This window comes from Podarcis gaigeae (genome assembly GCF_964106915.1).
Source record: "Podarcis gaigeae genome assembly, chromosome: 4".
NCBI lineage: Eukaryota > Metazoa > Chordata > Lepidosauria > Squamata > Lacertidae > Podarcis > Podarcis gaigeae.
The window spans coordinates 88,007,049-88,034,924 of NC_139677.1; the positions used below are offsets into that span (position 1 = coordinate 88,007,049).

Here is a 27,876-nt window from a genome sequence, read left to right on the forward strand (position 1 = left end):
CCCTCAAAAAACACACCAATAGCAAGGCTGATGTCATAAACGTGATGGTCAACCACGTAAGGTTTCAATATGACAAATTCTGGAAAGAAAAAAATAGAATCTTAGAGAGATCTTAGAGATTGTCTAATCTAACGGTCTCCGAGAGCTGGAAATCCACTGCAGCAACATCCCTAAAAGGCAGACATCCAACCTTTGCTTAAAAAAAATCTCTAAAGGCGGTGGCAGTCAGTCCTACTATTGAAGCAGCACATACTGTCAAGAAGTTGTTCTTCGCAGTACTGAAGAGTTGGAAGGGACCCTGTCTAATTCCTTTTTATTGTAAAAGTTACTGCTCACAATGCTGGAAAATTGGGCAGGGTGGGAGTGGGGGAATCCTCATACTGGAAAAGGCCCAAAACAGGCGCTGCACAGGAGATGGTCCATGTTTGTAGCTGCAGGTGGTGGTCTGCTCTGCAGTCCGTGGTCCAAGGAGACAAAACAAGCCAGCTCCACAATGCATTGGGCTGCAGGCTTGCACACAAACCATATGCCTGGCTGCCTGCGGCAGGTAAGGATTCCCCCAGCAAGGATGAGAGGAAACTTTTCGAACCGCTGGCTACTCTTTTCTGGTAATAAAGAGCTAACCCAAGTGGATTGTGTTTTGGTCAAAGGCAAGGTGCCAGTTCCTGAAAACTGAAGGCGTGGGGAGAGGGGTCTTGTACTCAGGTCTTGCTCATGGGTTTTCCACGGGCATCTAGTTGACCACTGTGCGAACAGGCTGCTAGACTAGAAGGGCCACTGGCCTGATCCTGCAAACCTCTTCTTACATTCTTATTTGCAAAGCTACTTGGAGCTATGTAGCATTGAGGGCTTCACATGGGCTGTAGCACACCACTTCAAGGATCCCGTCATGTACCACTAAGCATATGAACATATTATATATAATATTCAAAAGAACTGCAAGATTGAAGTGGGGAATAATTTAATACTACAAGTATTTAAGTATTATACACACACACACACACACACACACTTAAATTGTTGTAACCGGCCCTGGGGCTTTCTGATGAAGGGCAGGTAAGAACTCAAAATAATTATGATTATCAGCCTTCCTGGATCAAGCCGTCTAGTCCAGGACTACATTCCTACAGTAGTCAGCCAGATGCCAATGGGAAACCAGAAAGCAACACGTGAGTGTAACTGTCCTCTCCAGACTTGCGAGTCCGTCAGCAACCGGTATTCAGAGTAAACCACCAATATGAGAAAATACAGTGGACGCTCGGGTTGTGAACATGATCTGTGCGGGAAGCACGTTCGCAACTTGCAGCGCCATGTCTGCGCACGCACGGGTTGCGATTCTGCACAAGCGTCGAAACCCGGAAGTAACCCATTCCGGTACTTCCAGGTTTGGCACAGTGCGCAACCTGAAATCGCGCAATGACTGGATACATGTGTCCCAGGTATTAAGCGTTCTGAGGAACACTGACACAGACTGAGAATTGGTAATTAAAAAGGGAACACTAGACTGCCCATGCTTGAAGATCTGAAGTCTTCCTCCAAAACCATTCCCTATTGGAACTATGTAATGCAATAAAGGAGAGGACTTATTCAGTGGTGGTGACCTGCTTTCCAGCTGCTTCCCCTTATTAATTTCAGTAGTGCAGTTTTAGAGCTTTTCGTTGTTTAGTGCCATGGAATCTATTGAATTTAAAGCATGATATAAAAAAATACAAGCAAAACTGGGAAACGCACTAAACATTGTTTAGCGCCCCCCCCCCAACAATGTTACGAACATCGTAACCCTTGGACTGAAATATGGTCTTCTGCTGACTTTGCTGGTATCTGCTGTTCACACCACACGGTATGAGAAAAATTCCGAACACGGCACATATGCGCTGCTAGACGAGGATGGTTTCTGGTGGAAAAAATCTTAATTTTCTTTCCCTCTCCCCCCAATAAAATACCTTTATTTGTTGCAAAGTTGATTTCTGCCACCTGTGGAGAAAACATTGGCATAAAGGCCAGAGTTCTACTTGTCCTTGGTCAAAGAGACCTTATCCAAAGACTTGCATGTGTGCATGTACTGCTCTCCCCCCCCCCCCAAGCCAATGAGGCTGGGCTGGCTGATTGTACAATATAAAAATGGTGACTGCCAGCAAACAGTTTATAGAATTTGACAAACATGGATATGTAAAATTTGATTGCTTTTTTTATTAAAAAAAGTATTAAACGTCTAAGGATTCTGCATTAGCTGTAAAGGCCTGGTACAAAATTCCTCGTGCCTCTGCATTACGGTATGTTTAAATGTGGAAAAACCAAACAAGACACTGTAAGCGCAAAGTATATATTTATATCATGTAAAACAAAAAAGCAATGGGGGAAAAAAAACGTATTACATAAAAGAAAATGTAACAGAATTTACTATGGTACCTAACAGAGGCATGCTCTATAAAGAAAATATAACATTCATAACTTTATATATATTTGCAAAAGTTGAGTTTCAGAGTTGTCTAATAGAAAACATTTTAAAATATGGAAGTTTTTCACCCTAAAGTGTCGTTTTAGACACACACACGCACACCTGCATCTTGTATAAAAAAAATCCCACTATGATTGCAAGTGAAGTCGTTTTAATATGGATTCTCCAGATGTGCAAAAACTAAGTTACCGTTAATCACTCCAAAATTGTCTTTTCACCTTTTGCATTGCTTGAGCTCCAACACTGATTGGTACAATTTTTGATCCATATGATTTATAGAAACAGTACACATTCCAAAGAAGATATGCTGTCAGACATACACAAGAATTCATAAGCTTCCATTGCAATCTGAACATAACTGTACTTTAAAAAAATCTCGAAGCTATAAAGTTAGGACAGTGATCTGTTTAAATATATACACCAATCAATACAAAATACTACTCATAACACTTTTCTTCCTTCCTTTCTCTTTCTTTCTTTCTTTCTGCATTTCAATACACACACAAAAGCTAAGCCACTCTGTCAAGTGATCAATCTGAATAAAAATCTAGACTGGCTTGTTTTTCTTCTCCTGTTAACGGTACAAATAATCTCTAAGGCACATTTCCCATCGAATGAAGAGGCTTATAAGGTAACTTGCGTTAAGTACTACATAAACGGTTTAGTGTTAAGAGAAATTCAAGAATTCCCAGTTTTATGTCGGTACCTCTCCAGCAGTGCTACTCGAATACAGTATAAGCTGTGTAGTGTATGTACAGCAAGGAAAAAAATAATAATTAAAAAGTTCCAACCTTAAAGCTGTGACCAAGAAAAGCAAACAGAAACTGTTTCTGTGCACTTCTATGCAATACCCAGGATAGGAATTCAGCAATTTCTACTTGAGGCTCAAAACAGATATGAGTGGTCCTCCAATATCTGGATATAAATGAGCTCACCGAAAAGCAGGAACGCTCAATGTCCAACTTCTCTTCATTTATACAACTGCTAAAGTCCAATTATATTTTGTGTCAGTTTGCCTTTTGAAAGGATCTTTGGAAAAATGTGGGGAGACTAGGAATAAAGGAATCCTCTTAATGGGAGTGTGATGTGTTCTTACAACTATGTCACAAGTAATGACTTGGGAGTTAACATGATGTTGCGGAAGGGAGCCATTGAGCCTCTTGGCCAAAGCTTCGCTTTTAGGTTTCATCCCACACGTCAGCTAGGGAGTGGGGTATAATGAACCTAGGAGATATTGCTGACATTAAAACTTAACACGCAAAGTTTCAGCCTGAACGGTCTTTTGATGGCCAGGTTATAAACCCTTGAAAATAAGGACAATGAATGAATGGGAATGTTGAAAGATCCAGATGGTACTAGCTGGTGCCAACGCATTACGGAAAAAACCAAAACTTCATAGCTTATACTGTAACATTGATTCATGCTCATTTTGTTCACTTAAAAATACTCTTTGGAAAACGTCACAATTCCTACAATCAACTTCGAGGACAATCATTTATGGTAAAAATAGTTCATGGTTTCAAGATGTACTCGGCTCCTCGACTTCAGTGCTAATCTCTACTACTAAGATACACTACTACTTGCTCACGTTACAATCTAACACATATCTTTACAATCTTCTATATGCACCATGGGCTTATTCGTCAGTATGCTTCTGAATGCACCTTAACTTTTAGTGTTCATGTTGCTAGTGTTGTAAACTCAAGATGACAGTGCAGGTGATATCATAAAACTAACTATACGAAAGCATCTCAGTTTTTATCCATCAGGGACTTTAGAATCTCAAGCCACCAATTTCATCAATATTTTAAAAAGGTCTCTCAAAAATGGCAAGAGCTGTCCCGTGATGAAGAACCATAGTATACTTTTTTTTTGCTGTGTTTAAAACTCATGATATAAAAGCCATACAGGTTGGTCACTTTTAAGCGGTAGTCCTAAAAACATTTTGATGGATGTAAATTCCTCTGAAATTATTGGCATGAATAAGCGTATTTAGGAATAGTGTTCAGTAGGAGTTCCAACTTTTAAAATTTGCTTTGAATTCTGGTACAGGCACAAAAGATAAGCCACCGGTCCTTTAGTCTAATAATACATTCAAAGCTATCTTTTAAAAAGTTATAAGCAAAACATAGAACTATAGATATTCACTGGCTATCTGGCTATACTAGTTAGGTATAAAAAAAAAGTCAACCATTTCAGACTTAAATAAGACTAGGTGAAGTCAGGAAATTTAGTTTTCATTATTTAAAAATATGAAACAAAAACCACAAAACTGAAAACAGTTAACTTCTTAACCTACTGCTATATATATATATTTAAAAAGAAGGCCTAGAATTTGAAAAAAAAGCTAAAATAAGAGGCAACAATCAAGATTCTAATGATTTTTTGTGTAAAATGAATCAATTATGGTGCCATAAAATGTGAACAAGCTAATAAAGAGAACTTTTAAGTAGATAATGATGGGCTTAATCCAATAGAAAAATCACTGCTGTGCATATTTCATTCCTTTCAACGTTGATCAAGCAGCCATAGTGTCTGATGGACTGTGCCCAATAGTAAGATCTCGGCCTTCTTCTGATCCTTATCTCCAAATCCGTATTGACTTCTATTCCATCAGATACATCATTTTTGGCTTACTGGACCAGTAAGTCATTTTTTTTATTTTTTTTTGCAGCTTGCCACAGGCAAAAGAGCAAAACTCCAAGCAAAGCATAGCCAGCTACAAGAAGGGATGTGCAGAGTTGAATTCATAAAACATCTGCATTATTAGATAAAAGGGCATACAAAACAGATAGCAGGACAAAAGGAATGGCAGTCATCATCCAAAACAGGGCCCTCGCCACTTTCCCATCCTTCCCTCTCTCCATTATGACTATGTGGAACAGTAGTTGCAACAGCAAAAAAAAAAAAAGGATAAAACAAAACATCTAATTCTTCAGAGTCAACTGTGAAAGAGGTCAGCAGTAAAACAGCAGCGTTTGGACAAGGAGGAACAAAACATTGGATGAAAAAGAATCTGGAGTATTTTGTTCATTTACTTGTTTTCCTCTCTGATCATAAGCCAAGAAGCCGTTGCCGTACAGGCTTGTTTTCAACATCAGGTACGTGTCTTATCTCCTTAGATCCTTCCAAGATTTCAAACTCCATCTCCCTGAGGCCCCTATAACCAGGTAAGAAAACTTTCTTTATCTAGCTTGGTGGCTGCCAATACGGATTCCATGTCATTAAGGATGTCAGAACTCAAAGCCTCCTGTAGGCTTGGCATCAGTTCCTCTCCTTCTATATTCATTGCATCTCCTTCCAGCGTCCCAAGGTCCACGTTTGTCCCTGGAATGGCTTCAAGGTAATCTGGAAAGCGGTTCTGGTGGGAGGGTATGTTGCTTTGGTTGATAGTGTCACCTGGATGCAGAACGAATGCAAAACAGGAACATCACATTCACCGAAAGAAGAAGAAGAAGAGAAGAGGTTGGATTTGATATCCCGCTTTATCACTAGCCGAAGGAGTCTCAAAGCAGCTAACATTCTCCTTTCCCTTCCTCCCCCACAACAAACACTCTGTGAGGTGAGTGGGGCTGAGAGACTTCAAAGAAGTGTGACTGGCCCAAGGTCACCCAGCAGCTGCATGTGGAGGAATGGGGAATCAAACCCGGTTCACCAGATTACGAGTCCACCACTCCTAATCACTACACCACACTGGAGATCATCTAACGTCATATGAGCTAGAGAAATTTGAGGACTTGGTCCCAACACGGAAGCCAGCGAGCTGCATCACATCTCCAAAGACTCTTGACTGACCCTTTCTCTTCATTAACCTTTGCACTCGACATATGGGCAACATAGGTTTTAAGAAAGATTAAAAAAAACAACCTCCAGTGGCCAGTCCTGGAGAAAAGGTAGTGGTGGACAACCTTTCCGGAAAGCAGCTTGTAAGAAAAGATTAAACTACAAGACAGCATGCTAATCCAGTACATAAGTGTGTGCCACCCTCCCCTAATTTATTGTGATTTTGCCACTAGTCTACAGCAGTATGTGCGAGTCCACCGCAGCCAGGCCATGGGCCTCCAGGCTGCTGTGGACAAATGCCACACATCCCTGCTATCTTGTAGCACCAAGGGGCAGGCCATCTGCGCATCTGGCAGCAAATGCATAGGACAGATATTTCTCACAGGGATGGTGGGAACCACTCTATGAGTAACAGACTCATATTCACAATTCAAAGAGTCGCATCAACCTTAATATTAAATTATATATGATGCATTGCTTAAAAAATATTTTAAAAATATTTAAGCAAACAAAAGCTAGAAGCAAGATTACCTACTGTAAACCTCCAGCAAAGGGTCAACCCACCTCCCTCCAAGGCAACTGCTAATTAATTAAACTGCTCTTATCATTAAAAACCTTTACATGTTCAACCGAAGCCCACCCTCCTGTAACTTCAACCCATTGGATCTTGTCCCCTGGAACAGGGCAGGGCAACGGCATAAGAGAATTCTGACATTACCTAGAAGTGCAGTTTTTTTTCTCTCTCTTTCTCTGTTACTAGTCAGGCAAGCTACCAAAATTGGGAAAAAAAATCTCAACATTTCGATTAGAAGGAAAGGATGCAAACCTGTATCCATTTCATCGACACTGTTGAGGAAGTCATCTGGAGTTCTGGGGACGCTGTAACTGCTCATGCTAAGGCCACTGTCTGTGCTCTCATCTCTCGAGTGGTAAGTTCCACTGTAAAGGGGAAATCATCTTAGTTTTAACCAAGAACACTGAAGCACTCATTACCCCAAAGCATAAAGGCAAGTTTAATTCTTCTCACGTTTTTAAAAAAAGACATTAGAAAAACAAAAAAGAAGTTTCTTTGGCTTCTCGGTTCTACACATAATATTCAATCCTGCAACAACAAAAGCACATGTATCCATGCCTAAATCTAACCCTGAGATGGGTTCTTGTTACAGGTAGGTAGCCATGTTGGTCTGCTGCAGTTGAAACAAAATTAAAAAATTCCTTCCGGTGGCACCTTAGAGACCAACTAAGTTTGTTATTGGTATGAGCTTTCGTGTGCATGCACACTTCTTCAGATACACTGAAGCAGAAGTCAGCAGACCCTTATATATAGTGAGAGGGTGGGGAGGGATATTACTCAGAAGGGTGGTGGGAATGGGTGATTGGCTGATAGGTATGGTAAACCTGTTGACGACTGTTAACAACTGCAATTGGTCTTACAGGAAAAAGCAAGGGGTGAGATGGCTAAAAATAGCTTTATCATGTATAATGAGATAAGAATCCAATGTCTCTATTCAGACCAGGTCTCTCCATGGTTTTAAGTTTGTTAATAAGTTGCAATTCAGCAACTTCTCTTTCCAGTCTATTTCTGAAATTCTTTTGTAACAAGGCAGCTACTTTGAGATCTTGTATAGAATGTCCTGGGAGATTGAAGTGTTCTCCTACTAGTTTCTCTGTCTTGTGAATCCTGATGTCAGATTTATGTCCATTTTTCCTTGGGCAGGTTTGGCCTGTTTGTCCAATATAGAGAGCTGAAGGGCACTGTTGGCATTTGATGGCATACACAATGTTAGAAGATGAGCAATTAAATAGTCCTGAGGTGGTATGTTTGATGTAGTTGGAGCCAGTAATGGTGTTGTCCGGGTGTATGTGGCAGCAAAGTTGGCATCTGGGTTTATTGCAGGCTCTGGTACCAGTGTCCATGTTAAGTCTGGTTGTTGTTGTATTGTGGGTGAGGAGTTGTTTAAGATTGGGTGGCTGTCTGTAGGCAATGAAAGGTCTTCCTCCCAGAGAAGGGGAAATGTGGCTGGTAATTGGTGTGGGGACACAGGTCTCTTCCTGGGATCCTTAGGATATGCCAGCGCTTTATGTATTTCCCTAAAAAATAATTGATATTTCACATATTCCAGACCTAAGTAGCACCCCCTCCAATTAAAAAAAAAAAGGTTCCCAAATGTATGTATAACACACTTGAGACATGCGGGACACAGATTTCAAGTAACAAAAAGGCACGTCCCTACAGGCCTGCACCAGACTCTCAGAATGCTCAGGCTTCAGGATGCTGTAGCAGAAGGGAAATGAGACCAAGTCAGTGTGGCTTGGGAGTTATTTAACAAAGTGATTCTACTAGTGCAAGGACTTTAGGCTCCCCTTCCCTCTCATTTCCCATTCTTCCCCTAAATCTGTTCTGGGTTCCTCCCGCTTTCTGGTGCAGATTGGGGGACATGCGCGGAGAAGATGGACGGGAAGTTCTGTTGTGCATCCGAACGTCCTTGCACTGGTGGAAGCATTTGGTCGGATGCCAGCCGAGAAGTGGGGAATGTGCTTGCTTTTGCTGCATAGAGGGGACAGAGAGCCAGTCTGCTGTGATCACCCCCTCCCACGGGACCCTAAGGAACATATTGTGAGGCTGCCGCAACTCAGTGTAGCCCCACTTACAGTGATGGAATGTGAAAAGCTGCCCAAAAGCCAAGCGGGAGAAGGAAGCAGTAGGAGAAAAGCATCCCATTCCCTCCTACATCTCCCAACTCTCAAATCCTTGCTTAGAGCCACCTGACAAGAGGGAGGGAGGGAGGGAAAGGAGGTGGCAGAAAGAGAGAGAGAAAAGGGAAGACTCAACATCTCTTCGTAGAAAAAAAGGTCTGCTATCCCTGAACTAAATAATGCAAAAATGGCTTGTAGACCTTTCAACACACACATGAAATGCTGTAAGCTACAATATCCACATTTATGCTCTGGAGTTATTGACCATAGCAGGAGTACAATGTAACATAGACCAGCGACGGAAAGTCTGCATATTCAGTCGTAATGAATATAATCTGCACATCCTTTGTGTGGGAAGGAAGATTAAGGCAACAATTTACACTGTCCTGGCATCTGGTACTGCCAACGTCCTATAGTCAATGAAATCGATTAGGCTGTTGACACCAGGAAGTTCTACTGAAATATATGCAAATATGGTTATGACTGAGAAAACTTAAATCAGGCCTGTGAATGTCATGTCCTCGGTGTAAGACGTCAGGAGAAAACTTATATACATATATTCCCAGTTTTTCTGAGCTCCTGAAATCTATATATTTACCGTTTTCAAGCATATCTTTGCAACAATGAGGGTTAGGAACATTTTTTAAAAATTAGATGCACAAAACAGTTCACAAGGATCTATCTGAACAGGCTGCACAAATGAATGCCCAAAAAAACCCTGTTAGCCTGTAAGCTCTGCAACTTGATATGTAAAAACCTTATCACTGTTTCCTCTGTAAATGCTACAAAGGATAAAAATAGAACCAGGGCTGCTGCAGAAACTCCTTAAAGTGAGCCCAACGTTAGATCTCATTGCTAAACTTTTGAAAAGCTTTTCTGAGTCAGTAATTCTAAAACGTCTGTTCATCAATTGACTTGCGCCGGGGCAAACATGTTATGACTTTGAAGACGAACCCTTCCTACAAGTCTGAACAGTTGACTTCCTCCCGCAGGAGACAGCTTTTAATCCTCAACTTAAAAAACAAAGCAAAACAAAACAAAATCTGGACTTTCCATTTAAGGAAAGATTCATTTACAGCTGTGGTTCTTGGAAAAGACAGATGTTCCAAACAGACAATTACATGCACCAAACAGAATCTTCTCTCTCTCTCTCTCTCTCTCTCTCTCTCTCTCTCTCTCTCTCTTTTTTTTTGCAAAGCAAAACCACCAATTGTAGTTACAGCTACTAACCTGTTAAGAAAAGGATCCGAACTATTTGTGGTCATTGTTCTCAGTTCTTGAGACATTCCAGGAGAGGACACTGGATTTTGCGGAACTCCATCCTGTTCCATGCTGGGAAGCTGACTGCGAAGAGCCAATTCCTGCCGACCAAGTTGTAGCCGCGTTAGTATATTCTGTGTACAAAGTTCAAAATCCATCGGCACCACTAAAGAACAGGCAAGAACAGGCATCCACACTACGCACAACCAGAAGGGTGCCCATTTCACCTTTGTTTCACATTGTCCCAGCACACATTTTAATGCAAATTCTGCAATAACAATAACAATTATGATTTTATTAATTATATGCCGCCCATCTGACTGGGTTGCCCCAGTCACGCTGGGCATACCTATGTAAGACTACAAATACGATTCCTCCCTCTAGTCTAGAATTCTGCATCTTGTCTCAGAGCTGCATTTGGTTCAGAGCTACACATACATATTCCAAGTAAATCTGATGCAAATTGCCAAGGGAAGGCAAGGAAGGTGAGCCTGAGATGGAACTGTGGAGTCAACAGGTTCGAACGACACGAAATACGGTTTAGCAGTGGAGGCACAGATTCATTGTGATTTATTCACTTCCATAGGCATGTCTGCCTATTTAGCCAATGGCAGGCAGGCAGGCTGCGGCACTAGCACAACCCTTTCCCTTAAAGAGGAGATATTTCCAGGGGGGCTCTGAGTAATTTTTTTCTCTGAAAAAAAATTTGGTAGGCCATGTAAGTTTGAGAACCTCAGCCCTAGCCACTCATTGAACGGCTATGTTATAGGAGCCTGGAAGTTAAAATTGCTGGGGTTCTGGTTTAATAATTCCCACTTGAAACAAACATAGAAAATTTCAAGAGCAGCAGCAGTAGCTTCAGATGTTGCTCAGTGATTTTCTAACACCAATTCCTAATGTGTACAATATCCTCTGTTTTTAGTATTTTCGGGAAGGGGTCAGATCTTAGGCCGCAGTACTCATTATTCTGGGAGAAACTGAACTCAGTGGGGCTTACTTCTGAGTAGACATATATAGAATTGCACTGCTGGGAAATGTATGGTACGTTTTTATTTCAATACAGTACTTCAAAAGCATATTGGAAAGGTTCAGATTTTTGTCCTTGTTTCAAAAATATATACTATTCTATATATAAAAAGAACTGGAAAAAAACCTGGCTGAAAACTATTTTTATTTCTTCATTGCTTAAAAAAAAACAACAACACTATGTCAAACTTTTCTAATGGCCCTTGGGAAAGAAAGAGACTTAACACTCATTGTTAGTACAAAATTCTAATTTTGGATATTGAAAAATGAGCCAAAACAATCCATCAACCCCTTAGAGAAGCTACTCTAAAAATGAGGTTAGCTTTTTGAATACTATCCAGTTGGTCTCTTAAAGGCATTTAGCTGTCTGTTTTCCTCTCTCTAAAGAGTCAGAAGGTCTACATAACTTCACTGCTAGTCCCTAAATGTGAAATCCTTAGCTTGGTTTTAAAAAAGGAGGGGAATCAAGCGTCTTCTAAACATTTCCTTCACTCAAAATTTCATTATCTGGCATTCCACAGTTCTGGCTTCTTGTACATTCATTAATAGATGCTACAAAAATCTGCACAAATGTCACAAGTAAAATACTTCACAGGATCAAATCCCCATGCTTTCCTCAAGCTCAGCCATTAAATAAGCAAGTGTTTGGCAGTGGGCAATGATAAAGCCCCATGTGAGCCACACCAGGAACCAAATTAGAACTCTGGGAAAAAATCTACCCCAACAGCGAAGAAGTGAGCCTTCAAAATATGACTTGCTGTTTGTTTTTGGGGTAGCTGACAAATCCAATTCAAACCCTCCCCCCTTCATATTTGCTTTAAAGGGTGGAATGCATTGCATATATAACAACTGCTATTTTTTTAAAGTACCTATCTTAGTAATTAATATGTGCGATTCCATTAAACTACTGTACTGTATCTTCCTCAGTTTGTTGGTGTCTAGTTTCACTCAGTTTTTCCAGTTCAATTTAATCAAAGGTTTTTCTATAGCCACTTCTGCATAGAAAGAAGGTAGGCGAAGTCAAATTTCCAAATAATGTGTCTGAAAGATTTTGGCTGCTGGAACATTTGCTAAAAGGGTTCTCTATTACAGTAACTCTGGATTCTTTAATGGTGCTGTTGTATATAAACGAACAAATCATTTACAGCGCAGCCAAAAACCAGGATTAACCATTCCCAAAATAGTTTTCCAATATTGGTTGTGCTTTTTACATGCTCCACCACAGGTGGAGAGGAAAAATCACATTGGGCAGCCTGACATTTCCAGCATCAGAAAACAGTGGTATGATGTAGCCTATTAAGTTTTGATGGCATCGGATACCATCTATATAACACTTTTATATTTAACTTCTCTCGTAGTGAAAGAGACATTCTATCCAAAGCATTTATGGCAATGAACACATAATTTATATCATTCCCATAAATGCTCTGGAATCACAATTCTTAAATCTTTGTAGCACTGGATATTAAAAATTACTGCTCATGTTTGCAAATTCATAAACATACTTTCTAGGACTTAAGCAAGCTCCTTACATTTCCATTCCTAGTAACTTTTCACAATGGGGCACTGGACACAACCCATAGTGAGTTTTGCAGGAAGTGATCTCAAAAGCTGGCAGGAACCTCTTATATGGTTCTATTGCCATATTCTCTGCAGGAACAAGGATGCAAAAACCAAATGCAAAACATTTTTCTATCAGCATATAGCAACATATAAATTCTCACCATCAAGACAAATAACAGGTGATATTAGACGGGCTTTAACAATAAGCTGTCTTCGCAAAACTTAATAAAAACATCATCAACAACAATTTCCCTTGCTTATCCTTCACCATAGGGTCCCAGGGCGAGTTACAAAAACAACACAGAAATGCAAGTTTAAAATCAGTTAAAACAATTTACAACCAGAAGGAGAGATCCTAAAATCTCTGTTGTCATAGACCAGGATCAAGTCATGCATCTTAGAATCATGCAACAAAAGCTGTACAATGAAGTTGCCAGACGTACCTTTGAGGGGAGAGATCTCCACTCCTTGTGGGCTTCTACAGAGAATGCCCTGGGCTACCAACCCCTCTACTTCGAGGGAACTCAGCGGAAGAGGTGGTCTTTCAAATATTTGGGAGCTATGTCTTTAGGCTTTGCAACACTAATTAATTTGAGGATGTTGAACTGGACCCAGAAACAAACTGGTAAACTATTATAGATGTTTTGAAACAAATTATAATAACAATAACAATAATTTATTATTTATATCCCGCCCATCTGGCTGGGTTTCCCCAGCCACTCTGGGCGGCTTCCAACAAAATATTAAAAATACAATAAAACATTGGACATTAAAAACTTCCCTAAAGAGTTATGCAAGTTCTAAATGGGGTCCGAGCTCATAATCTCGAATTTTGGATCAGCTGAAATTTCCGAGTCATTGTCCTGGGCAGCCTCAAAGGGAGTGTGCTGCAACAATCTGATGTGGAAGTTGCCATTGCATGGAATACTGTGGCCAAGTCACTTATGTCCAAAGACAACCTAGCTAGTGAACCAGCTGTAGATGGAAATAGGCACCCCCAACTAGTGACAATGTTCGAACGATACAAGTCCCTTCATGCTAGTAGGAACCTGTTCCTTCAAGGGGAGCGCAACCCTATCCAGAACAAGCAGTCTACCCAACCTTTCAGACTCAAGAACGTGGAAAACATAACAACCTCTTCCTTATCAAGATTCAGATTCAATCTGCTCTATTCAATAATTATCCAACCGGTGTGCAGGAAGGGAGCTTTTCCTCTCAGAAATAGCCTCTGCAGAGGGGGGAAAGTGCTGAAAGCCTACTTCTCAACAGGAAGTGATCTAGATTCCACCTTGGTTGAAGGACTGGCCAAATGCGTGTTCTAGAGAAGTTTATACTCTATTTTGTCAAAGGAATCGTGAGATCACACAACAGAATAAAGAAATTGCATATGGAATTGCTTTACAGCTATGTTTATCACGGCATACAGAATGCTAACCAATTCTATAAATAAGCCAACTCTAGGTATGTATCAAACTTTATTTTACTTTTTATGTGTCTGAATGCCGCAAGGAATAGTTGCCAAAAATGAATGGAATCTTCCAAATTACTTTCAGCAGAACTGCAGAAGACTCTCATTTCCCATAGAATTGGATTATTTAAATTTGATCCAAAATAAATTCACCCCACTAATGGCCCTAAATTTCTTTAATGCTTTTTTCTAAGCCAGGCACCCCAAAACTTGGCCCTCCAGATGTTTTGGGACTACAACTCCCATCATCCCTAGCTAACAGGACAGCGGTCAGGGATGATGGGAACTGTAGTCCCAAAACATCTGGAGGGCCGAGTTTGGGAATGCCTGTTCTAAGCAGTGGCTCCTCTCTCATACTGGTGGCCTATTTGCCCTGAAAGCAGCTGAACAGAGTTTCAGGGTTTGTCTGCATTTGAAAACTAGCAGATTATTTCAGAGAAGGACTGAGGTTCAAGATATGAGGCCTGGATTCTACAGGATCATGTTCAGCCACACCCTTTTCCAGCATCACTGGGCTAGTTCCCAAGTCTTAAGACAACAAGCCAGTGATGGGCTAGTGCTAAAAAAACTGCTCATACCAATAGTCTACTCACATGGCCAGTAAAAGCACTTTTCATTTGAAAGAAGCTCTGACCTCACAAGCCAGTTTGCAGCTTCCATGTTTACACACTGCTCATGCCAGGTAGTTTAGCACATGTCAGCCACGGGCATTTTCTCTACATCTTCATCCATGCAGACAGAATGCTAACAACTTCTTGCAAAACTACAATCAGTTGTGAAGTCCTAAGACTTTCTCCTGAAACAAAGAGGGTGACCCACTTCGGTGTCATGGTGCAAATACTTCACAGATGCGGAGTATATACTTGAAGCTAAATTTCCACTTAAACACACAGCTGCTCCCTTGAAGCCCAGTTTTTCATTCAAACAAAAAAAGTGCTCCTGGCTTTTGAAAATATTTTTAATAAATCAAGTGTTTCAGATTTAAACACGAGGGACTGAACATAACTTATGGACAGAAAAATAAAAGAACACGGCAAAAGCTAAAGAATCCCACAACAGTATCAGTTCCTAAATTCTCTTGATTTCATCATACCACATGTATTCAAAACCCTAGACACGTTTCCTCTATGTTTTAATTTACTCCATATCACACACCTTACCTGTTCCATTGTAATTTGTTACTGGCATGTTTCCTGTTTTCCATCACAAGAGAATCAATAAAAAACACATATATGTGAAAAATTAATAGCCACAATAGCTACAACAATTAGGGTGGATTTGCTTTTCCAGTGAAAGCTAACCAAACTCGGAGCTGGTGCAGAATCTCGACTTAGTCATAGCACCAAACTATGTTTATGCTTTGAGGAGCTGAGTGCTCCTTCACGTCCCCCCCTCCTGGCAAACACATAATTCAAGCGTTTAGAAAAAATGCCAACCTATGGTTTGCCTCAAGCCAGGCCAGGAGCACGGAGTCACCACACGCAAGCAAAGGAAGCGTGAGGCTTCTCAAAAGATTGCACACATACCACCAAATTATGGTTTGGCAGCACATGAGAACAATATGAAGCTTGCTTACCCATGAAAATAGCTGCTTATGTGAATGGACTAACATGGCAGGAGGGGATTCATGAAACAGCGCAGCTTCTCTTGAGCAGTTAGAAAATACATTGCCTGCAAATAATTGCTCACACAAGTGATCTGCTCTGTGTGTTTTTCCAGTCATAGGAGGAGGAATAACAATCTACCAGGAGTCTTTCTGTAGTTATACTATTCACATGAATGGACCATTCACATGAAACAGGCCGTAGTTAACTTCTGCCCATTTCACAATGTATACATGCTTGTGTCAGTCAACATCCTGCTTTGAAGCTACCTACATAGGACTCACTTTCTCCCTGGGGGAAAAAGAGAGAAGAGAGCCTTGTTTATTTTTCTGAAGCACTACCTGTACGTAGCCATTTCTCTCTCTCCCTCCAGAAAATAACTTCTTAGTGTTAGATTGCATCAAGCAACTCCTTCATCAGTTCTGAACAGCCTAAAAACTGCTCAGCAACCCGGAATGAATAGTATGTGCTTCTGAGGTCTGGCAAAGGCTTTGAGCCACATTGGGAGAAGATGGAACACCATGACATCTGACTCATAATCACTCACTCACACACTTATTAAAGCTTTATTATTATTATTTCACCGGGAAACTGAACACAGAAGGACTCAGTTTTGAACTGAAGTCCTGAGTGAACACACAACCTCACTATTCACAACACCACATGCAATATATGCAAACACATTGGGTGGAATATGGATAGACTTCAGGTCTGGGCTTTGGCGCATTTGCTCCAGGTCCATGGTTTTAGTAACAAGTAAAATTTGCCTACTCTGCCAGGCCCACAGCCAGATGCAGGCAAGCAAACAGCATTTCAATAAAAAGGTTGTCAGAAAGAAGTCCAAACACTTTAAGATAGATGTCTACCCATACTGGTTTTTACAAATGTGAATTCCTCCTTTCAACTAACCTTGGTTAAAAGCGTCAGCTACTTGACAACAGGAGAGACAAAAGGGAATTACTTTTTCACACAGCACATTAGATTATGAGTGGCTGTGTGTTATGATGATTTTGCTATGAGAGGCAGTTGGTGGGGAACGTGACCAAAATACTACTATTGCACTTGTGGGCTTCCCACAGGCTCCCAAATTGCCACACTAGGAACAGAATGCATGGCTAGACGGGCCTTTGAATTCATCCCAGAACAGCTGTCACCTTCCATTTGAAGCACATTATTACAGGGCAGGCGATGGCGTCAATGTCCTTTAGTCCAAGAGCTAAGCTACATATTATGCAAATCGATGTGGTGGAGTCCTTCCCGGATTGTACTACTATATAGACTGCAGGTAGGATATCGTATTTTACAGCTTTAAATGAGCTGCCGCTGAATTGCCCATTACATCCAAACTGGCCAACTGGTTTATTCTTGGGAGTACATACCAAGATACGAAAAAAGGATCAGGTAGGGTCTGTTGCTGATCTGCATCTCCAGCAATAAACATATTTTAGACCATACACTTTCTTAAAAGTGGTGTGAATTTAACACAACTGTTATATAACACTGGGCAACAATTTTTTACTTTTTGAATGTTGTCTAGATTTCTACAACTGATTTAGGGTATTTTTGCACTGCTGAATCAGGAAATGGCATCCGTTTCTCTCCATCAGGTCAGGTTTTTATGCTATGTTGATTTGAAAAAAATCAGATCTTGTGACAAAATCAATTACATTTTTGTGGCATTATCAGCTGATTTTTGTCAACACATATCATCCTAAATATGTTTTTAAGAGAAAAAAATGTTTTTCCAACAACATATATTGATTACCTGATAGAAACATCGATTCCTGTAAACTGAATGGTGGGCATTCATAAAGGTAAGTACATGTAAATTGCATGTTGCTTCACCATTTTTCAAACTTCAGGGCTTGAATTTCTGTTTCTTGGAACTCCTGGAATGCTCAGCGGCAGGGAGGTCTCTCTTCAGAGTCCAACAGTAGTCAGCCATCATGACTGCGTCCCAGCAACCCTGATACCTGGTCTCCATCTCTTTCATGTCCTGATGGAATCTCTCCCCCTGCTCGTCACTCATTGAACCCAGGTTCTCAGGAAACCGGTCCATATGTGAAAATAGGTAGTGCATCTTGATGCTCATGTTGCAGCCCAGGTTTCTGAAAGCAGTCAGCATGTTGTTGACAATTTCTGCATAGTTTCTGGCCTTATTGTTGCCAAGAAAGTTCTTCACTACCAGAACAAATGCCTTCCACACTTTCAGTTCCACTTCGTTCATTGAGTTTCCAAACTCTGGATCTCTGATGAGCTGACGGATCTGAGGACCGTCAAAGATGCCAGCTTTCAACTTCTCCATGGTCAATCCTCAAAAAGCCTGGCACAAGTAAGTGAAGCAGTCACCATCCTTGTCCAGAGCCTTGGAGAACTGCTTGATTAAGCCGAGCTTGATGTGCAGCGGTGGGAAGAGTATTCTGTCTCTGTCCACCAGAGGGTCGTTGATGGCGTTCCTTTTTCTGCAAGGCACCAATTCCTCCCGCACAGGCCAGTCCTTCTTCGTGTAATGCTGAGCACGGTCCCTACTTTCCCACATGCACAGAAAACATGGGTACTTGGTGAAGCCAGACTGTTGTCCCAACAAAAGGTTCACCATCTTCAGGTCAACACAAATAAACCTCTTATGCTGATCATAACCAATTTTCTCCAGCACATACTTCACCCCTTCATAGTTCTCCTTCAGTGTACTCAAGTGAGCCAGGGGTTTTGATCCCCCAACTTTATGCTGTGCCGCACCAATTTATGGAAGATTTCGAGGTTTTATGACTTCAAACTGATCCCTTTTCGACATAATCACCCAGAACTATCGAACCTGAATACTTCTTGTCATTAAAATAATCATTTCCAATCAAAACAATTATTCGACATGGCATTTTACCCCCACCAACTTCTTCTAAAATGCTCCACACAAGCGTACATGTGAACGAAAATGTAAAAAAAGACATGTGGCCATAACTCAAAAACTTGACCTGATTGAGCAAAACCAATGTGATTTTTGGATTCAGCGCATCAGATTTGACCTAAATCACCTGAAAAAACGCAGACAACAAATTTGTTGTTGACCAGTGTAATCTTTCTGTATTGCATTGTTTTCCTTGATAGCTATTTTCAGTCATATGGAAGAGCCTGTTTTACACACATTATTATTATTCCCCTCCCCAAAAGGACCGTCCTCTTAAGGGCACATTTTAGCCATTTTGTTTCAAGGCTCAGTAGCAAGCACAAAAAGCTGCAAGCAAGGCAGCATGCAAATGTAATAGTATGATAGTAAGCCCTGCTTAGATCCTGATCGCTGCATCACCTTGCTTGTATAGACTGACAAAACACGGACTAAAATGCAATCCCACTGATGATGTACAATCCAGGACAGACTAGCATAGATTAGCAGAATGCATAATGGTCCTCAGCTAATACATTTGGATTCCTCTCAATCCACTGCATGTTACAAGCATTTTAATACGGTAGACTGTAAAAAAAAAGTGGGGGGTGAGGCTTATATTGGAGATAACTTGAGAGCTATTAAGGTAAGCAGGCCAAGCAACTGCAAGTAGAGCACAAAAACTTCAGGTCACTAACCAAACTGATGTAAGGGGCGGGGGCCCTCCTTCAGAGAGGGTGGCAAGGAGTGAGTTTACTTTCACTGTAAAAACAACCACCACTCTACACGATGACTTCCATTTTAAGATTTGATACTGTGTGCTGCAATCCAGATTCTATCCCAGGCAGGTATTTTTACTGGGGTGCAAAACTGACTTCACTCTTCTAGCTGTGGCAGCCCTCAGAGTAAATGTGTGCCAAGCCTACACCAGCCCATTTCCATTCATTTCAGGTCAATGTGCACGAGCCCAATAGCTTAAAAAGGAATACATTTTATTTCTGCAAATTAACGTGGGAGGGGAAGTGAATCACCGATTTTATAACACTAGGCAAGGACAGGCACCATCAAAACAGGCTGCTGCAGAAACTTAAAGCAAAAGAGAGAGGTGGTGCTCTGTTTCAACGTTTTAAAGAATCAGCATTGGGTTATTTTGCTCATCTGCTTGCCCTAAGGTAGGATATCTTACTTACCTAAGCATTCAGCAGACACCTGCCAGCTCAGCCTGTTTTTTCTTTAAAACTTTCAAGGAAAGGTGCTTCCTCCAGCTTACCTGGGCAATTAATTTTGTCGCCGCCCCCACCCAGCTTTTGTTTGAACCTTTAAAAAATCTATCCCCCTACAGTTTCAAAGTTACTTCTTGACCCATACGACCAGTAGAATGGATTAACAGTTGTTTTAGAGTTGTCTAACCTTAAAAAAAAATTTAAACAAACAAACCCTGTCAACATGCTTCTTTAAGACTTCTTTATGGAAAATATTTGCTGGAACTCATAACTTGCCAAAACCTCTGTATGCTGCTTGTGGGTTTCCTCTGCGTTCTTTCAAACAACTTTCTTCGATTAGCCAGAATGGGTCATACAAGAACCAAGTACTTACAGCAGTATTACTTTCCTGTTGATCCAGGTAAGAAGATATAAGGAGCACTAAGAGGGAGAAGGGATTGGACCACTTTGGCTCCCGACATATGAAGCTGGGTAGGGAAACTCATGACTAACTTATTAAAATGGGTAATCATTTGTGTAAGATTACGTACCGTATTTTTTGTCCCATAGGACGCTCCGTCCCATAGGACGCACCTAGTTTTTTTGGGGGGAAATAAAGGGGGAAAAATTTCCCTTTATTTCCCCCCCAAAACCAGGTCGGGGAAACCGAACCAGGACGAGGAACAGTGGGATGGCAGCGCTGCGCCCCCCTGCTGTCCCCCGAGCTTGTGGGGCTGGCCGATGTCTGCCCGGCGCAAGGGGCGCTCTGCTTCAGGGCGCCTCTCGCGCCGGGCGGCAGGCTGCTATCCACAGCATGGGGAGCCCTGCGGGGAACTCTTGCAGGGCTCCCCACGCTGCAGATGTCTGCCCGGCGCGGCAGGCTGCTATCCACAGCGTGGCTGCCTAGGCTGCGGATGTGTTCCCGAAGCGCCGGGCGCTCTGCTTTCAGCGCACCCGGCGCTCCAGGAAGCAGGCTGCGGATGTCTTCCTGATGCCTGGAGACCGAGAGGGGTCGGTGCGCACCGACCCCTCTCGCTCTCCAAGCTTCAGTGAAAGCCTGGGACGCACCCAGATTTCCCCTCATTTTTGGAGGGGGGAAAGTGCGTCCTATAGGGCGAAAAATACGGTAACTTGAGGGGTAGTCATTGTGGTGCCTCCCTTTCCCGATTTTGCTGGACTACAACTCCCATCATCCCTGATGGGACTTATGATCAATCAACACATTGAGGGTTGTCAGAGATTACTTATGCCCAGCCAATAAGATCTCCTGAGACTTGTTCCCACATTGCACCAGTAATGTATGGGGGGGGGGTGTTAGATAACCTAAGTCAGTGGTTTGTGCACACACACCCCTCTGTGGAACACTTGCAAACTGCTAAGCACTTAATGATTTTTCTGCCTGCTGTAGAAAGTGTAATGTAGATGCTGTGTTATTTTTAATTTTATTGCTACATGTATCGCATTTTATTGTATTCCAGAGATTTCAAGATATAATACAATAACAGTGAAAATGCTATTAAAATCATTATATGGATGTGCCATTTCCTGTCTTCAAATTCACAGACACCTGAATGAAGCTTATGGATCACTGGTGGCCCAGGGTTCAAGATTTCAGAACCTCTGACCTATTTTTTCCCCATGCAATATGCTTCCTCCCCTTCCCATGGACAGATGATGAAGACTATCCTGTGACATGAGAACTAGACTTGTTGTGTTGACATAGTAGAAGAGGATGGCTTGACTTGATTTTGTGGCAGTTTGAATAAAGCACACGGCAGAATTCCTACCTTTCCAAGGAAAATATAATATAAGCAGTTAAGTTAAAAAATAAATAAATCTTGGGTTTATGGTAAAGCTTGGATCCAACAGCTTTGATTCTCACACACATTCTGAAAAGGATGCCAAAATGTGCAAACCGCAGGAGTTGAAAGCCCTGACAAATGTATTCGAAGGCAAGCAATTTGCTCATGAAGCCAAACTTGAGAAGATGGAAGAAATTACAGAGCCACTAAAAGGTACAGAAATGAGAATGGAGGTGGCAAGGACAGAACACAGCAGACAACACAGTGTAGTTTTGCTTTGGTTTCTGTCACTTGTCTGTTACACCAAAGAGAGGAATTTATCAAAAGGTTCTCTCAAACAATTTCAAGCTCACCTTTAAATATAAAAGCTGAAAGTTTCATTAGCTAGGACCAATATATGGAACATACAGCCTACTGGGATCAATGTTTCATGTCTTGCAGCTTTAAAAACAACTGCAAATATGAAAGGTATATTTGATATTAAGAGTTCTGCTAAAAAGGAATACTTTGCAGGAGAAAGAACTCACGTGGATCAAATTTTCTTTTCCAATCACGATTTAATCAATCACTCTACGGAGCTAGGAAGTATTTCTTCTCAGATGAGACAATTTTGGATGTTGTGATCTTCCTTTCTTCTATATCACCTTGTTCACAATCTTATCAAGAACTTAGCAGGATTCTAAACATATCTCTAACTTCTGGTACCGCTTACAGCACACAGAGAGATAACCTATCAATTCTATGATTCTATCATGGCCATTATTGCATAGTGGATCTTGTACTAAATAGCTTAATATGTGAATTCCAACAGGAGAGGAAGCTGCGCTTTAGATCTTGAAGTGGCTCTGAAAATGTTAGACCAAAATCTTTTTAAACACAAAATGCTAAATCAACAGGATCTCACTAAAATGTAGAAATTGGAGTCAGCACCACTAAGAATTGGAGTCACAAACAGAAGCAATGCTGAGCAAAACATAGCTCTAAAACCAACAGAAATATTAGGCTGATTCTAATAAAAGCAAAAAACCTGATAAAGGGTATCAGCGTTGCTATGTTTTTATGTGAAACAACTTTGTCCCAATTCTCACAGTGAAAGAAGGAAGAAAATATCGTGCACTTTGCTTAGTGATGCTCCTAAACTTTACAAGAGCCTGCCATAGGAAGTTTAAATTGGCCAAATCCAACAGCTTGCCCTGACAAAGCAAATGAATGACAGTCAGTCATGAGTTTCTGATAGAAGGCAGCTCTGAATGTACAAGCTCTGGTGGTAACAACTTCTAAGCAATAAAGGCCTTGGTAGATTCTCCAGAGCTACCAGATGAATTTATTGAGCCAGATTCAACTATTTACTAGAATCGGATTATTAAAAACAGCATGGGGTGAGTAAAGAATAGTACTGAGGTTGAGTATGTTGTTCTGCACACAGAAAAACAAAACTTCATTGCCTGACGGCAGAGCAAAGCCCATAAACTGATGAGATAAAAACAAACTACTGGGTTGAAGCAGCAAGCCAAACTGAGTTGGAATGCCATGTGATGACACATACAAGTTCATGAAGACAAAACCAGTGTGCTGTAGCAGATGGAATGTTGGCCTGGGCCAAGGAGATCAGAGTTTAAAACCCAGCTCAACTATGAAGCAAAGCAAATGACGTTGGTGAAGCCACTAACTCTCAGCTCCATATTTCTGACAATTTTTTGTTTAAGGGACAACCACATCTATGTCATCCTGAGCTCCTTAGAACGAGGGCACTTCTATGATGAACAGGAACAAAGTTTTCAAGAGTTCAGCTTGCATGATGTTGTGTCACCTTGCTCCTGCTGTAGCCTATAAAAAATAGCTTTACTCAAAGCTCTGCGGCCACCGCAAGAAGGTAAAAGAATCCAGGTCTGCATCAAGCTGATGTTATACCCTTTTCACTGAACAGCTAAATTATGAGGCATCTCAGCTGCCACAAAGGATTTTTGAGAGATATCAGATTTGTATAGCAAATCTAAAAATGAGGGGAAAGGCTGTTAAAATAAAAGCACCTACCAATCTTGATATTTAGTTCAGCTTACTCAATAACTGAAGTTTTATGGCTGTGTGTCAATGTTGAGGTGAAAGGAGCTAGAACACTGTTAGAGGAGGAAGATTTGCAAGACTGACTGGGAGTCATATTGAATAGTACTGATGCAACATAGACTCTTGAAGTTGGAACAGAAATCTTGTCTTTTCTTCCTACTGGAACATTTTAAGAGTGCTGAGGTCTCAAGTACCCAAAAGAGAACTTTACAGCAATACAGCTTTGTTTTCGGCATTATTCCTGGCAGTGAGAAATGCTATCTGGGAATCACAGCATCATGTTTGAGAAAAACACAGAGCAAGCAAGACGGTGTATTTTATTAAGCCAACTAGAGCTCCTTTTTCAGGCATGCTGAGGTTACTGGCAGGCTGTGGTTCATAAAATACAAACAGCTTCATATAGCCCAAGCACCTTGTACAGCTGATCTAAGTTAAAAAATGTTTCTTATCTTGCTGAAACATTTGTTAGGAGCCTACCTGACGTTTTGGAGAATTTGCTGTGCTGGGATTGATATTCCGCAATGCCTAAGAGTAAAAGAAATAAGATGGGTAAGCATTACTCTTTTTTTCTTTTCTTTTCTGCTGAGCGTGGTTGGGGTAGCTAGGCTGATTTGACAAACACATCACTCTCTTAGCATTCTGACGAGGCAAGTTCCTGAGACAGCCAAAGATGACAAAAGGGTAAAGGAGTTAAGAGCTGACAAAAGCTGCTGCATAATGGAACAAGACGCTTAGGGGTGCTTACAGAGCACACGAACACATGTCATTTAACAGATAGGGGACATCAAGGTAGAGAATACGGTCTGGCCTGAAGTTAGTCAACTTCTCAAGAGGAAGTTACCAAAGAAGAAATCCAAAATTAGAAGCCTTATCTAAAAGCATGCTGGCACGGCGGCATATGAATTTGTTTGAGGATTAATAGCAAAGCAGTTATAGGAAAAGCTTAGACTATTTCAGCTGAAAAGACCCTTCTTTTTAACTTGTCCAGAGAAAAGTCATCATCAGTTTTGTTTTTAAGGAAGTGACACACATTCTGCAATAATCCAGTTTACACAAAGTAGTTGTGCCTGCAAATATTCCTTCGGTGCAGAATGTAGTGCGAGAGTTAGACTCCAGAATAAGGTCAGTTAAAGCAAGAGGCGATGAAGTCAGAAGCCTGAGGAAGTGATCTCCCAAGAGCATGAAAATATTTCATGATGCAGGACCCATCACCCAAAGGGGAAAAGAAGTTTAAAGAGGTTAGGATGTCTGCGATGCCCCATAACCTTCACAAAAGGTGATGCCAGACATTTGAGACAAGGAGCTAATCAATAATTAGCAAAAGATCTAGGACAGGAAGCGCTGATTGAGAGCGACAGTTCTAGAAAGTAAGCTTAATTGTCTCTTTGGGGTTCATGCCTCCAGGGTTATTTTTAAAAAAGAAAAGCAAAAGCAGCAATCAGCCTACAACCACATTGGAAAAACCATTAAAAGCTAATTAAAACTGAAGTGAAAACACTCACTTAATCCAGTTTGCTTTTAAGAAAGCTAGGCTTTTGAGAATAGCTTGCAACATACACGTTGCCTAATGTGGATGAATTCTCCCAGCCCATCCTTCTGTCTCGTAAATCACAGCGAAGCTGTACATAATGGGATGCTTGTGTACCATTGGCACACTCACATCAAGAATCTTTATCCAATGCCAAGGTTTAGCAAAATGCTAGTGACAAATTTCACATTTGCTTAGGGGGGCAGGGGTGGCGGGGATGAAGCGGTTGCTCTTAGATGGGTACTGTGAAGTAAATCCATGATGCCCAAATCATGAATCCAGTGACAGAGTTCATAACCTGGAGTTCTCATGAGCGGTTCTGATTTTGTCAAATTGCAACTCATAATTAACTCACCACTACAAGATGTGATGACGGAAACAGGTATAGATGACTTCTTTTTTTACAAAAAGGTGGGGCAAACTCTGAAGACGTGTCTATCAATGGCTATAAGCTACGGGAGCTAAAGGAAACCTCCATGTACAGAGGCACTATACCTCCAAAAACAAGGATGCTAGGGACAGTTAACAAGGCCAGTATCTTCATGCCTTGCCTGCGAACTTTCAGAAGAACTTGGTTGGTTGCTGATGGAAACAAAGCAGTGGACTAAATAGCCCTACAGCCCAACTGCAGTTCATATGTCCTTATGGACCACTTTGTTTTTACAGACACTGTGGGGAGCATTTTAACTACAAAGGAGTTGGGAGGCCTCAGCTCAACAAGGCCAATTCCATTTTACAGGCTCCATCCTCTGTGAAGCTGGAGAACTCGATAGGAACAATTTTTCCATGCAGAGCATTAATAGCTTTTGCAAAGCATCCCAGCAGGTTGCAGTCCATGTGGCAGTGTTTTAAGTGCTGAAAAGAGCGCCAATGCTAGGAAGCATTGCAGGAGAGGTGGGAAGGGGGGAACCCACCTTGCAACACACGTTTTCTGAAGAGGCAATTGACCCTGAGATACATTCACAGCTGTGATGGTCCTGTCTGCTTGCAGCAATGTCACTTTGCTTGGGCAATTTAGTGGAGGAAACATTCCTTAGAGTGCATAGGTCTGAATGCTTACCTTCCACACGAAAACAAGGTACCTCTTCCTTCCTCCAAACTATTGATGCTTGCTGGAACTAGAAGTGGATGAGCACAGCGCCATCCATACATGCACAAGCAGCCATTTATGTTAGAGTGGAAGCGCTTGTCTAACCTGCGGCCTCACCTGCCGAAGCAGTTCTTGGTGTTTCAGCCGCAACCTCTCTTTTTCCATCTGCAGTTGCTGTAGCCTCATCTGCTGCTGTTGATTGGAGTTGCTGCCCCCCAGAACTCCACCAGGCGGACTTTGGGGGGCTATTGGGGGTGGCTGCTTCACGGGAGCACTTTGGCTGATTCTCTGGCTCATAGCTGTGGAGGCAAGAAATAGGGCAGGCGTTTTAAAAAGCAACTTGAAAGTCGCAGTTCAGAAAGCTATCCATTTGTGTTTCCAAATGGATTTAAGGTAGACATCCAAACTCGTACAGTGGTACCTCGGGTCTACGAACAGCCCTGTTAACAAAATATTCAGGAAACGAACTCCACAAAACCAGAAGTAGGTTTTCTGGTTAGCGAACTTTGCCTCGGATGACGAATGGAAGCCGAATGGTGGAAGGGCACCGGCGACGGGAGGCCTCGGTCTAAGAACGCTTTGGTTTAAGAACGGACTTCTGGAACGAATTAAGTTCGTAAACCGAGATACCACTGTACATTATTATGGCCCAAAATGTGATTGTGTAACAGGCTTCATGGATCATTCTGGCATAAAGGTATAAAATAAGTAGTGGCGAGTTTCATTTCAAAATTTCATTTCAAAATGGCAGACGCCACAGGCAAAGATATGGCTCAACTCAAGCTTGTTGCTTATTTCTACTTGAGGCTACTTAGATTCTGAAGAAGTGTGCATGCACACAAAAGCTCATACCAATAACAAACTTAGTTGGTCTCTAAGGTGCTACCGGAATGATTTTTTTTATTTTGTTTCGACTACAGCAGACCAACACAGCTACCTACCTGTTACTAGATTCTGACAATTAGGCTTGACAGGGCTTGCTTCATTACTTTATCTATAAAGTCTCTACCCCTAATTGCTGCCCACGGTTGAATACATTCATGTAGCATCTGTGGTGAGCTCTGATAGAGCAATATTTGCAGTCCCCCTATTCATTCATTCATTTTTGCTTTCTACCCATCTAGTCATTTCTACCCTTTTCTAAATTCCAGTGCTACTGAAAACAGCTGTTGTCAGAAGAGGTCCAGTTATAAACTGCACAAGCAATTTATGTGCAGTTTATTCAGAGTGCGGAACCAGGGTTTTCTTGGTGATAAAAATATTGTAGGAGATCTATCTCAGTCCATAACTTTCCAGTATGCATTTATTGTGGTTTTTTTATATATATAGAGATTTTTCAAGTACACAGTATATATTTATTATATTTCTATATCTCCCCATAACCACTGGGCAGCATACATAAAATGCTAAACATGGTTTAAAAAACTAAAACATTTAATTCTACTACAGA

The 27,876-nt window shown here is 41.4% G+C and overlaps 1 protein-coding gene across 8 annotated transcripts in view; it reads right to left on the bottom strand.

Annotated features, from left to right (window-relative positions):
* Positions 1–2,307: 2,307 nt before the first annotated feature.
* The window catches only part of YAP1 (Yes1 associated transcriptional regulator), an 82,111-nt gene continuing 56,542 nt past the window's right edge, over positions 2,308–27,876 (bottom strand). For 2 of the 8 annotated variants that reach the window (XM_083736883.1, XM_083736879.1), the window contains 5 exons: positions 26,532–26,725; positions 24,286–24,333; positions 10,169–10,299; positions 7,068–7,180; positions 2,308–5,857 (listed from right to left, as the gene is read on the bottom strand). In XM_083736883.1, the coding sequence (XP_083593009.1) occupies positions 5,619–5,857; positions 7,068–7,180; positions 10,169–10,299; positions 24,286–24,333; positions 26,532–26,725 (725 nt within the window). In that variant the 3' untranslated portion in view covers positions 2,308–5,618. The remainder of the gene's footprint in view (positions 5,858–7,067; positions 7,181–10,168; positions 10,300–24,285; positions 24,334–26,531; positions 26,726–27,876) is intronic. The other 6 variants (XM_083736884.1, XM_083736880.1, XM_083736885.1 and 3 more) reach the window with 3 other exon arrangements.